General features: G+C 35.9%; 1 protein-coding gene across 1 annotated transcript in view; it reads left to right on the forward strand.

Moving 5' to 3' along the window:
* LOC130223526 (uncharacterized) overlaps positions 1–14,599 on the forward strand; it is an 83,011-nt gene that overhangs the window by 32,420 nt on the left and 35,992 nt on the right. Inside the window, exons 6-9 of the mRNA XM_056456366.1 lie at positions 5,979–6,134; positions 11,904–12,119; positions 13,192–13,277; positions 13,868–13,964. Of these exons, the coding sequence (XP_056312341.1) occupies positions 5,979–6,134; positions 11,904–12,119; positions 13,192–13,277; positions 13,868–13,964 (555 nt within the window). The remainder of the gene's footprint in view (positions 1–5,978; positions 6,135–11,903; positions 12,120–13,191; positions 13,278–13,867; positions 13,965–14,599) is intronic.

The following is a 14,599-nucleotide window of genomic DNA, read 5'->3' on the forward strand; positions in this document are numbered from 1 at the left end:
CTTGTGTATTCATCCACACACGCTGGGGTCAGTTGGGCCAAGCAGAACTGAACATTCACCGTACCTCAGACATGAAAGAGAACAAAAGAAAATCAAAGTCCTACATCCTGACCATGAGCTTCAGCTTTCTCTACAGAGGGACTAAGTCATAAATATGGCAAGGAGCTTTTCTCCTCTCTTCTTTACTGAAAGCGAGGGGGTTCTTTTGATGGGGAATCAGGCTGGTACCGTTTGATTCCCCAGTTCAAAGCGGCCAAGGCCTTTACAATGAGAACGTTGTGGGGGGACGAAGGGGGTGGCAGTGATGCCGGCTGCGTCGTGTTCTTCCCTCTGAGCCTCAGCCTCCCGCGTTCCCTTCTTTCTTCCCCATTTCTCTCTCTATTCTCTCCTCTCCCTGAAAAGCAGACGTGTGGAGCGGTGGTCATAAATCCAAGCTGACCGCCGCCTCGCTGACAGGTGAACAGTAAGTGAGCCTCAACTATAATACGCATCTTTTAGATGCTCTCCGTGTGCTAATTTACCATCCCCTGTCAAGATAAAGAGCCAGGGCCACTGACATCTGACTCAAACTGAGAGTGCATGAAAGAGAGCAAACAATCCAGAAATCCCAGAGAGGTGTCTTTGTCCATTCTCTTTTTTAGGCAGTAGTGTGATAAAGTGACTACAAGGGTCTTGTTTGCTCACTTTTGGGGTCAGACGGATAAATACATCACTGATATGTTACTAGAACTGCAGTTTTGGGATTTATTTGTAAATAAAATGCAATGGGGGATGGACGATGACACTTCAGGGGGCGGTGGGAGTGGTCATTGACCTTTTCCTAACTTTCTTTAACCTTTTCTATGTGTGTATACAGCACTATACGTCAGTCTAGAGGTCTTTTTGTAGAACTGCGCAGTTTTCCATCACCCCCAACACCTTCCCCCATGCTATGGTCCAGCAGTCAGAAGTCAACCCCACATCAACCTCTTTCAGCCCAATTTCAAGGGGGCAACTGTCCTTGACAATGAGCAAGACCCCCAGGCATCTCTGAGACCCCCCTACTGCACACACTGCACTGCCAACACGCAGTCTCCATCCGTGCGGTCAGCAAGTGAAAATGGATAGCAGAGTGAGAGAAAGTAAAAAGAGCAGACACATATGGCACACCAACTAAAGAGACCCTGTTCACTCAAATATTACAGTATTAAAATGAAGCAATGGTTATACACTAAAAAGATATTAACAAGCTTAGAATTAAAAAGAGCAGTCCAGACTATGTCCAAAGTCATTATGAGATTTGTTTACAATTTATAGTTGATTTACATGACACCGTTTTGAATACAATTAATTTTATTAAAGCATTTTGTTCATTTACACCTACTCTGGAAACCTTTGTGGATGTTACTGAACTCTTACTGAACTGTTACTGATGTTGTCTCCATGACTCACAAGAACTGTTGATGTTCCCAAAAAATCCTGCGTTTCATTCCTTTAATCTCACATTGTTGCTTTGAATTAGTCAGCAAACAGTGATAGCCTTGCAACTACTGTAGGTGTCTGATAAAAGATTGGCTACAACAAAACTGTTGTCCTGAGTCATTATCTTATAGGGTCCTAGTTTTCTGTTTGGCCTTGAGTGTCTGCTTGCTGTAGTGTTTATGCAGGCTTGAATATATGTGTGCTCAAATTGACTGATGCTTCCGATCTCTGTTTGATCTGTAAGGAGGTAAGTATAATTACATTATTGACTTTTCAGGCCATTGTAATAGAAATTGCTGAGGCTGCTAGTGCCAAAAAGTGTTTGATTTTCTGAGACCGAGCTCTAGCTCGTTGTTTATGCTAATGGTCTATTTTCTCAGCTGTCAGGTAATAATGGAACGGCGAATTAAAGAGAACTTCCAAAGTAAAGGTGCTGTAAAGCATGGAGTATGCCAAGTAGAAACATCTGAGCAGTAGCAAAGCTAAAGTATAAAAGTACCAATGGGATCATTGGAATTAAGCCAATTAATACATTGATAAACTGTAAAAAAGCGATGAGTTGACTTAACTTAAAAAAGAAAGCAAACATGTTGCTCTTAAACAGATTAGTTGACTTTTGAGTACACTCATTGCCTTAAAAGTATATGAACTATGTACATAACTCAAAAAATTAATTTAAGTCAACTTAACAGTTCCAAGTTATAACAGGTTTATTCACTTAGACGGTGGCTCAGTGGTTGGCACTGTCACCTCACAGCAAGAAGGTCGCTGGTTCAAGTCCCGGCTGGGCTAGTTTGCATTTATCTGTGGAGTTTGCATGTCCCGTGTTGGTGTGGGTTTCCTCCGGGTGCTCTGATTTCCCCCACAGTCCAAAGACATGCACTATAGGTCAATTGAATAAACTAAATTGGCCGCAGTGTATGTGTGTGAATGAGTGTGCATAGATGTTTCTCAGTAATGGGTTGCAGCTGCAAGAGTATCCGCTGTGTAAAACATATGCTGAATGAGTTGGCGGTTCATTCCGCTGTGGGGACCCCGGATTAATAAAGGGACTAACTGAAGGAAAATGAATGAATTAATGAATAAATGAACAAATAGTTTTTTACAGTGTATCTTGCATTTGTGATCTCTCACCATTGAAAGGCTGGAAAGTTTGGGGTCAGATAGAATTTATGCAAAAGAAAATATTTCATTACATTGATCAAAAGTGAGGCGATGCGGTGGCGCAGTAGGTAGTGCTGTCGCCTCACAGCAAGAAGGTCGCTGGTTCGAACCTCAGCTGGGTCAGTTGGTGTTTCTGTGTGGAGTTTGTATGTTCTCCCCACGTTCGCTTGGGTTTCCCTCACAGTCCAAAGACATGTGGTACAGGTGAATTGGGTAGGCTAAATTGTCCATAGTGTATAAGTGTAAATGAGTGTGTATGGATGTTTCCCTGAGATGGGAAGGGCATCGCTGCATAAAACATGTGCTGGATAAATTGGCGGTTCATTCTGCTGTGGCGACCCCGGGTTAATAAAGGGACTAAGTCGAAAAGAAAATTAATGAATGAATGATCAAAAGTGACAAAAAAATACATCTTTTTTCATAAAAGTATACTGAAAAATATATACTAAAATAATAATTCACAATACTACTGTTTTACTGTAATTAATTATTAACTGTTATTGTAAGTGTAAATTTTACAATTGCGTCCCTCTCTTTTCTTTTTTACATAAATTTTACTATTACTTTTAAACTATCTTACAAATAACTAGTGTTTTTAACAAATTTATTAATACGTTTTTTGGAAAGAAAAGCTTCCATATTAGCCACACACACAATAACACTCACTCTTGCGACGATAAAATTACAAATAAACATAAAAAATTAATAGATCTTACAATTAGTAACTGATTAAAAAACAGCAACAATAAAAATAGAGGAATTATGTTTTCAGCAGCATTTTTACGGTAAGCCCTGATTAATTTCTGACCTTGCCTTCATCTAAGCTATAGGCTGGTGTACACACGCGCAGACATATAGACAGTCTCAAGAAGCACTTAGCTGAAGATGACGGAGAGCTTGACAGCACCAATATGCTTTGAAGTGTCGAGTCAAGTCTCTCTATTGTGCGTTTGAGTGGTAAGCCGAGGTCTGTGACCATACAATAGATGTGTGTGTGTGTGTGTGTGTGTGTGTCTGTGCATGTAGACTTGGAGGTCTTGTTGTTCCCTTTTAGTTTCCTGCTGCTCTATCAGCCTGTTAAGTCATGACGTATGGAATACTGTTTCCGGGTCCAAGCCACTACTCTTTTGAACCGAGAAAAGATTTGTTTATGTCCACTTTTTAGTCATATCACACATTAAGGTGAATTCTAATTAAAATCATTGTGTACATAACAATCTCTGGACTTGCTGCATCACAGAAACCAATATTTTAACAATTTTTTAAAAATGTATCTCTTTCTGACCCTCAGATATTAGACATGGATGTACAGTTGAAGTCAGAATTGTTAGCCGCCTTTTGATGTTTTTTCTTTTTAAAATATTTCCCAAATGGTACTTAACAGAGCAAGGAAACTTTCACAGTATGTCTGATAATATTTTTTCTTCTGGAGAAAGTCTTATTTGTTTTATTTCGGCAAGAATAAAAGCAGTTTTTAATTTTTAAAAGCCATTTTAAGGTCAAAATTATTAGCCCCTTTAAGCTATATTTTTTTCGATAGTCTACAGAACAAACCCTGACCTGCCTAGTTAACCTAGTTAAGTCTTTAAATGTCACTTTAAGCTGTATAGAAGTGTCTTGAAAAATATCTAGTCATATATTATTTACTTTCATCATGGCAAAGATCAAATAAATAAGTTATTAGAGATGAGTTCTATGAGGGAAAACTATTATGTTTAGAAATGTGTTGAAAAAATCTTCTCTCCTTTAAACAGAAATGGTGAAAAAAATAAACAGGGGGGCTAATAATTCAGGGGGCTAATAATTCTGACTTCAACTGTATATATATATATATATATATATATATATATATATATATATATATATATATATATATATATATATATATATCGCAATCGTGATGTTCAAAAGTATTACATCCCTTTGTACACGTTTATTATTACCATTGGTTGAGTCTCCCCATACAGTTTGATATAGTGCTTGGACACGGGATCTGTTTTGTGTGACGTCACACTTGTGTATTTGAACTGCAATAAATCAATCATCAAATTGTTTGCATTCGGTAATTTTAAATGATCAACAATAGATCTGATTAACAAATGATTGTATCTGTGCATAACAATTAGTTTTTAAAATAATCATATTTTATTTTGCCTGTTTTCATAATGTTTTAGTAGTTTTGTTGCATGCATTTTAATAGTTTTTTTAAATATAGTTTTATTAATATTGTAGCTTATATTTATTTTATCTAAATGTTTGTAGTTTTAAGTTTACTCTAAATGAGTAAAAAATACTTCCTGGGCAAACAGTGGAAATAAAAAAGTTTTCATTCTTATTATACATTTGATATTTATTATATTTGAATTATTTATCAATTTATTTACTTGTTTGTATTACAAAACTGCAATGAAGTACAAAACTGCAAAACTTTTGTTTGGTTTGTCACTACTTCATTGAACAAGTTAACATTAGTTTTAAGTTTTAATATATATGTATGTATATATATATATGTATGTATATATATATATATATATATATATATATATATATATATATATATATATATATATATATATATATATAATTTTTTTTAATTCAGTGTATATATGTGTGTGTGTTTATGTGTGTATTATATTTTACAATACATTAGACACTTTACCTTCATTTAATATGTTTTCAATGTATATAAAATCAAGTCAATTTGATGCAGACACCGAACTATGGAGTGTCTTTTATTGATACGACAATGGAATAATAAATACAACCTTATTTAGGTAAGTGACCTAAGTGACCTCTGGCATCTAAACTGACCAAATTATTGGGAATCACTTGCTGTCTTTACTGTAAAAAAATGCTGGGTTCCATAAAATTCCTTCATGTTGTCCCAACACAAAATGACTTAGGTTAACTTAATTTTTTTAGCAAATTTAAGAAGATTAAACCCACACACAAAAAAACCCTCAAGAATTGTGTTGATTCAGCTCATTTTAAATTAGTAGTTTGAACAAGTAGCAAAAATGCTTGAGTGTTTGACGGGGTAGAAAGACTGTTAGGGTTATGCGTCTATCTGTTTATCTATTCATGAACCACAGAGGCTCTGGGCTAAAAGTCATTCTCGGGAATTGAGCTGCCGCTGCAGGGTAAGGTGTGATGATGCTTGTTCTTTTACTTTTGGAGGTCCTCGCTGATAATGTTCACTGAGCCTGAAGCAATCATAAAACCGTAAGCTGGTATGACAGCTGAGAAAATAGGTTATAACGTCCATTACTCTTGCAATGCAAATTCCCGACTGGAGAATGTTTGCACATTATTTTGCATATGTGTATACAGATACTGTGTTTGGGCTATTTCAGGTCAGAGTGCAACAGAGGACACCCCGGACTCCCAGTCTAACAGGTCTCAGTCTGATATGTTTGCTGAGCTGGATGATCTTGCCCCTCGCTCTGACTCCTGTGTGTCCCCAGACCACCCAGCTGGAAGTCAAACTGACCAATCCTCACCTGCCTCAGGTAATACTGTCAAAACAACAGACAAAACTTTTCTAATTTACCACCGGGTATGTCAAAGATGAGTTTTCAGCAGTCATCTTTTTCATTCTTTAGTGTCACATGACTACCTTCTGAATCTTTTTAATGTGCTGATTTAATAATCAAAAAATATTTCGTCTTATTATCAGTGTTGAAAACGGTTGCTGCTTTAGTATTTTTGATATATTTTAAAATATATCAGTGTTTTTGATATATAGTATATACGGCATAATATTTTACATTTACTCCTGACCAATAATAAGGTGTGGGAATGTGGAAAAGTACAAACATTTTGGAATGAGGTGTGTGTTATCTTGTCTAAAATTATTGAATATCCTGTACTGGTGACTCCCTCCATATTATTACTAAGTGATGATTCTACGTTGAATCTTACCAAGCTACAAAAAGCTGTTTGTTTGGTTGGCTGGCTTAACTTCTGCAAAAAAAAAAAAAACTACTAGCACAACACTAGTTTCCTCCACATAACTTGGACATGTACAAGTACAACTTCAGGGCATAATAATGGTGGAATTATCCACAGCTCGAGTGAACTTGGTACAAATGTGTACATTAAAGATCTGGAATTCAGCTGCTGACAAAATCTCCATGTTTATTGCACAAAGCAATGATCAGGACCCAGAATGATGGCCTTATTTTGTATAATTGAACATAATAGATCTCATTCTTGATACTGTATTTATTTTCTATACTCCGGTTTAAAGAGACCATGGGGAGGGGGAGCGGGGGGATAGTTGAATTGATATATGTCATTATTTTGGTATTTCAGCCTGTTTTCTTTATTAATAATTATATATATATATATATATATATATATATATATATATATATATATATATATATATATATATATATATATATATACACATCTCAGCTAAAATGGCAGCAGAAGAGAACTGAAAGTAACCATTAATTTTTCTTTATTATTAGTTACAACATATCATTTTTTTAAACAAGGTGTCAAGTAGCCTTATATTTACCTCAGGGGAAATGCAGTTCTCTAAATATTTGCACTATTCGTTAATAAATTAACCTGCTCTTTTTTGTTACATGCAAATGTCAACAAATAGCTATATTAAGGCTATTCCAATGCTACCTCATGGCAATTTGTAACTATTTGATTTTATTGGATAATTTAAATGAATTTGTATGATTTTATTCTTATAATTTAGTATGATTTGCATATCCCGCTAAACCCGGTTGTGTTTAGGGGTGGTGTTTGGTACCACACTTCCTTTAAAGAATTGTATATTTTAGTACAACTGAACTCGTTTTAATTAGCCACTAAACTGACAAAACATAAAATAGTTACAGTTCCACATGAGATCAGGCTGGCTACTCTCACGCTTGACAAGCCGAATACAGGCTCCCTTTTTTAAGATATTCTTAAAATGTTAATTATAATTAAATTTATTTAATTAACGACTGTACTGAAAATGTATTCATGAAATGTACAGTACCACTAGTCATTTTTACATCTGAAAACTTAATCTAAATTAGTTCATTTAACTCAATTAATTTACTTTAAATCCTAAATTCTCCAATCCTACAATTTCCACCACTAATAACTGTTCTCCAGAATTACATTTCCATCATTTAACTGTCTTGGCTGTGACAAACAGAAGTTGCTCTGAACTTACAAGTTGTTCCGAGTAATTCCTTTATTATCCAAGCTAATTTTGTGAATGAAATGGATGAAGCAGATAAGCGTGTTTGTTTTAAAACATGCATGCTGGTTCGTCACGCCATTTTCATTTATTTGCCTTCTGTTTCAGCAGAAATGTCAACTTGGTAGTAAACAAGTCAAGCTGTATGATGTGGAAAAGCTCAAATAATTTAAGGTCCAGGAGATTAAAATCAAATGCTGCTGTGTAAACTTCATTTACAAAGGCACTAACCGGCATTATCTCATCACACTGTTGGCCTGTAGACATTATTCAAAATGTGTTTGTTGTTGTCAAAAAGTAATCCTCCAATCGGACAGAGTTCCTGTCTTCAGCCTGCCCTCAGGATCATTTCTTTGTGTCTGTGTATGTGTGTGTGTGCACCTTGTACTCCTGACATTGTGGAGACCAAATGTTAGATGTCAAATGTCCAAGTTATACCCCATAAACAATAAAAATAGCTGTACAAGTCTGTGTGCGTGCGTGTGTGTGTGTGTGTGTAACATATAAGAACATAAATTTGTATAATCACATAGATATAACATATAGGTACTACAAGGAGGGCTTATGAAGACATTGTCCATGTCCCTATTTTCCAAAAGTCTTATAAATCATACATGTTTGTTTGTTTGTTTGTTTGTTTGTTTGCTTGCTTGCTTGCTTGCTTTTTGAGCAAGTAAAAATGAAGGAAGTTTCATGTTAGGGATGAGTTTCGGTGTAGAGGCAACAGAAAATACAGTGTGTACAGTACCATTATGCCAACAGAACGTCACACAATTCACACAAATAAACTATTTTCAGTGTCTTTAGCATGTCTGTGTGTATGTCTTTGTGTGTGTGTGTGTGTGTGTGTGTGTGTGTGTGTGTGTGTGTATACACAGAAAGATTGGGACGAAAACATTACCTAAATGAATTTTTTCCCTGAGGATTTCCTCCTGACTCTTAACAAGGCGTTAAGCTTTTGTGGGTGTCTGTGTGACCTGACCTCCTGACCTGACTCTCTCACCTTTCCGGCTTCTTCTAGATGACTGCCATGTGTTTGTGATGCCCAAGGTTTAGCAGAATGGACACCAGCCACTGTAATGCATGTCATTACACTCTTGTGCATATGGAGTAACTGTCCGTCAAGCAGTGTTTTGCTCTTAAGAAATGTTTTGTGTTCCTTTTGTCAAGAGGGAAGGCTTAGTAGTTTAATGAAGATAGAGGGAATCCCTGTTTACACCTGGTGTTAAAATGTGTGTTTGTTTACCTGTTCACAAGTGGATGACGCTTAATACAGGTGTAAATGGAAGTCTGAAACTTTTTAAGCTTGTGCACTTTTGAGCACTTCCAGAAGCACTAGAAACTGCATTTGAATAGATTGCTGTTGTAGTGCAGTTGATGATCACATGGTTTGAAGATCAAATGATGTGTCTCCTATTACGTCCATACGAAATAATTCAGTGACTTTATAAACACCAGATCAATAAATAATATGCCATCCTCATGAAATCTCAGAATATCACTTGGGCGATAACATAATTCTTGATATCAAATATGCTGATTGTTGATATCAATAATCTACTATCTTGATATCTGTAATTGTATTTTACTAGTATTGTCAAATTTATTTTTACATTTTATTTTTATTTTATTATTAATTTACTATTCAAATTTAACTGTTGAAATCCAAAAAATGTTTTTTTACTAGCTACAATTCCTATTTTACATATCAGGAAACATTCTTACTAGAAAACGCCTTTATTTTTGATATCAGCAATCAAGTGGCTTCTAGAGCAAATGTCTATTATTGATATGATATCCATAAATAAACTGATATTTTTGAAATGTAAATTCTTGATGTAAATGTATTTTAACATGTAACATTATCATATTTTTAATATCTGGAAATGCATTTCTGAAATCTAAAATGAACATTTTTGTAGTACTGATTTTTTTTATATATCAATATTGAAACAGTTCATGTAATAATGAAATTACCTGTAGAATAATGAAATATCAGTAATTACATTTCAACTGGTGAGAAATCAATTCTTTATATCAAGAATTACATTTGAATGGCAGCCTATGATGACATTTAACTAGTAAATATACAATTACAGACATCAAAAATTTTATTTTTCATATCAAAAATGTCATTCCTTGTATCGACAATTAAATTCTTCATATCAACAATTACATTTTTTATATCAGGAACTACACTGTTGACATCAACAATCAGTCAATAATTTAATTGTGGATATGAAGAATTAATATCCAGTTTTGCTTTATATTCATTCTCAGGATGTGCATACTTGACATCAACAATTGAATTCTTGATATCAACAACTGAATTATTGATATTGACAATTAGATTTTTACTAGTAAAAAAGTCCATTGCAGATATCAAGAATTTAATGTCACAAGTGCAATTATAGTGAGATGTTACATTTCTGGTATCTAAAAAAATTATTTCTGATCAGCAATTATAAGAATAACCTCTCATATCTACAATAACTTATTTTACTTTTAGCAATCAAATTATTGATACCAGAAATCAACAATTTCACAAGGGACATTACATATTTTGGACAAATTTCTTTGGTCTAGAAATTCAGCTGTTGATATCAATAATTTAATTCCTGACATCAACAATTCAATTCCTAATATCAACATTTAATTTTTGATTTCAACAATTAAAAGATTAATATCAGGAATTACATTTGAACTACTAAGAAATTGATTTCGATTTCGATCGAGAATGCTAATAAAATTTCAATAGCAACCTATGGTGACATTTTGCTAAAATACAATTAAAGATATAAATAATTAATTTTTGATATCAACAATTTAATATTAAGTATTTAATTGTTAATATCAAGAATTTATATCCTGAGAATGAATAAAAGTCAAAACCGCTTGCCATATCCACACCTATTGATCTTCCCTGATCAGAAAAGTGGTCAAAAGTGGACAAAAGAGATGCATTCAAACCCTAAGTGTAAACAGCAGTGTGTCTCCCTTTGTGATTCCATCAACCAAAATGATAATTTTGCAACTAAAAATGCATTTTAAAACCAGGTGTAAACAAGACCTGAGTGACAATGTTGGACAAGGTTTTAAAAGTAGATTTTGAGGTTTTGATTATGCCAGGCCAACCAAATATTATAGTAGATTATTAATCTACTGATAGGGTTTCTAACTTGACTTGACTTAAAGGTGAGAAGGTGTAATACTGTATGTACTAAGAGCATGTACTAATCAGCATAATAATATATTAATTTGAGAACATTTTCAAAAATAGGATTTTTACACCTTATTTGTTTGTTCTTATATTTGTAAGCATAATGAGTGAAGGGCTGAGATTCAGGGTTTAACAGTAAGAGAATAGAGTGATTTTCCCGAATAGCCACATGTCAGTTGTGTGGGTTTATAGATTTGCATATGTTAGCGATAGTGATCCCATTTCCAGAGGGTGTGACCGCTAACATAGGACTCTTATAGAGGTATGGTGAAAGTGTGATCCTTAACATTATTAAAAAATAAAAAATAAAAACAAGAAAGACAAGTCTATAATATTTTTAGCCATCGGCGAATTTCACATGACACCCATCTGTTGAAATGTATGCAGAACACATTAAATAATGCTATTTAATTCAAATCAGAGCCCATAAAAGCACAACAATTTTATTTCTTTTTGTATTTAAGGTCTAATTACTATATAAAGTATAACCTTTTAAATGTATCACTTTAGGGATAAAACAAATATTTATATTTCATCTATTTTTCCAAAATGTTAAAAAAGCTAACTAAAGAAAACTGTAGGACCATTTTAGATACAATCATTTAAATAAATTATTAAAAACCTAAACTATAATTTAAATAACACAATTAGATAAATATGTTAATTAAATTGAACTGTATTCTTTTCAGAACCTATAAAAAGCATTCTTAAAATGTAGATTACTTTATAATGTATTGATGAATTCAGACAATTTATATTATTAACAATTATCATTTAAAACCCAAAGAAAAATCTTACATCAAATTAGCTCTGACTATTATTTCTGTTTTTATTTATTTCCCACAGATTTGAGTCCTGGACTTGCCGCGCTGACTGTGGGATGTGATTCGGGTGATTTGGGATCTTTGTCCCGTGTGCAACTCTTGCTACTGGAGCGAAGAGTATCCGAAAGTCATTGTTCCATCCCAAGCCCTGAATGGTGTTGCACTCCAGAAGCAGAGGAGTATGAACCTGACCTCAGAGTCTGGAGCTCGGGCATTCCCCAATATTATCAGTCCACAGGTACATTGCATATCATATAGCAAGCTGCCAAGCACCTGTCCAGTGTAGCGGTGGAAGTGTGTGTCCGTTTGTGTGTGGGTGTGTGCACGTATAAGCTTGCCTGTCTGCGCGCATAGTTGCGCGTAAAAAGAGCATGACAGACGCATTGGCCCCTGCTATCTTTCCCCGTCACCTCACATCAGATTGCAATGTTTACATTCAAAAGCAACAGTGCCTTGATTGCCTTTAAATAACTTTGGAAAGAAAACCGTCAGGAGGGGGGACAAAATCCCAAGAAGAACGGTTGAGTTGAGTTGGGGAAATTTGGCAATTGTACTGTGTAAAAGAGAGGGCGTCGGGGAATAACGTTACGGGTGTGCCGATTGTTGGCCGTCCTTGAGAATAAAGTTTTTAGTATTTGTGTATGTGTGTGTGTGTGTGTGTGACCCTGTTGCCGTTACCTTTGAACCAAAGCCGGCATGCCTCTCATCTGTTCCAGGGCGCGCGGCAACAAGTCCTTAACTGAAGCCATAAAGATGTAGCGGTTTGTTGCTCCTCCAAAAAAGCGCTTTATGGAGTTATGAAAAAGTCATATTAATCAAGATAAAAAACGGGTCAAGTTTATCATTAACACAAAACCTCAGTTCATCCACACGTCTGGTCGCTACAGCCCCCCTATCAGGACATAATCCTGCGATGCAGCTATTGTGTATTGTTCAGGCGCAATCCACAGATAAAGGCACTACAAAGGAAACCCACGTGTGCCGGATCAGATCTGGGTGCAATCTTGATGGGATGTGTTTTGAAATAGTGTTAATGTGTTTCTAAAGTCTGGCACAAACACACAAGGCGGCGCGTGGAGGCCAGGCTCCTTGCTAGGTGTGTCTGCACCTGGCATGCTCCGAGTAGACAGGTGCTGCTCCAGGTTTGTGAGGCACCATTTCTATCAGTATTTGCAGAAGGATTACGGGCCTTCAGACATGTCAAATACAAGGCATTAATCACTCATTATCATCGCTCTTTGAGCATTTCTTTTGCACTTGTATATTTGATCTGCACCTTGTTTTCAAGTTCTGTGTGTGTCTATTTGCAGTCCTGGACAACCACAAACAATTAGGTGGCAGAAACAGTGGCCATGATTCTTTGGCAACATGCAAGGGACGCAGAAAGCGCCCCGGGGTGAGTACCTTGCTCATAAAACCATTTCAACACACACTTGGAGGAATCTATGAGCGACTTTATGGCTCTCGTTTCTGTATGGAGAGACTGGGGGATTTCTGCTTGCTGCTTGGCGGCAGGTGTGGGGCTAATAAGTCAATATGGACAAAGGTGCAGTTGCTTATAGGAAAGGAAGTTGGGCTCCTCTGACTCGCCATGCTGATAAGGGGGCTGCATTTTAGGGCATGGATGTGCCACAGTGGGGCCAGAGGGCAAGGTTTAGGGGGTAAACAGTGTCAGCGAGGGGTAGAGGAACTCAAAGCACTGGATGCAGGTGCAAAGGGATGGAGGCATTAATCTTTCTTTTATGAAGAAAGGGGGTGGCCGAAACATGAATGTGTTGTAAGCTGCCGTCAATTAAGCTTCAGTACAATAGATTTACCCTAGGACTGATTACTGTCAGCACAAGAGAGGCCACTGCTGCTTTGCAGCACAGCAGGACCCACATTTAGCATGGCCGTGGTTGCAAATACACATTCAGAGTCACATTTGGTGGTTATGCACTGTCCTATATGTACTGATCTGTTTTTGTTTTGATTTTGGCATTTTAGCTCATCAGTGAAGGAAGTGGATCATCATCCTCTTGTTCTGTCAGCTCAAAAGAAACTGAGAGCAAAAACCAAGAGAAATCGGTTTGTGAGGACCAAGGTGTGATACCACTCATATCATCTGGATAAAACAACTTTTCTAGTGCCATAATGTACATCTGATGGATGAATACCTGCCATAGTGGTCCTATTAATAAGTAATCCCTTTGGTTCTACACTACTGTACCTGACAAAAGTCGTGTTGCCTATCCAGGTTTTAGGAACAACAATTAATAACTGGATTTCTAGTTGATCATTTGGTATCAGAAGTGGCTTATATGAAAGGCGAAGGCCTCTAGATTATGCTTATTTTACCAAAACAAAATATCATCATGCCTTAATTTTTTAATTATTTAAAGGACAGGACAGTAAAGTCTGACCTTAGACAAAAGTTTTGTCACTTAACAGAAAAATGAACAGTTTAAAATATAAAGTCATGGTGCAGTGGAAAAAGAATTAATATTGTGTATGACTCCTATGAGCTTGGAAGAGTGCATCCATACATCTCTGCAATGACTCAAATAACTTATTAATAAAGTCATCTGGAATGGCAAAGAAAGCGTTCTTTCAGGACTCCCAGAGTTCATCAAGATTATTTAGATTAATCTTCAATGCCTCCATCTTACCCCAGACATGCTCAATAATGTTAATTTCTGGTGACTGGGCTGGCCAATCCTGGAGCACCTTGACCTTCTT

Source organism: Danio aesculapii, chromosome 4 (genome assembly GCF_903798145.1).
Source record: "Danio aesculapii chromosome 4, fDanAes4.1, whole genome shotgun sequence".
Taxonomy (NCBI): domain Eukaryota; kingdom Metazoa; phylum Chordata; class Actinopteri; order Cypriniformes; family Danionidae; genus Danio; species Danio aesculapii.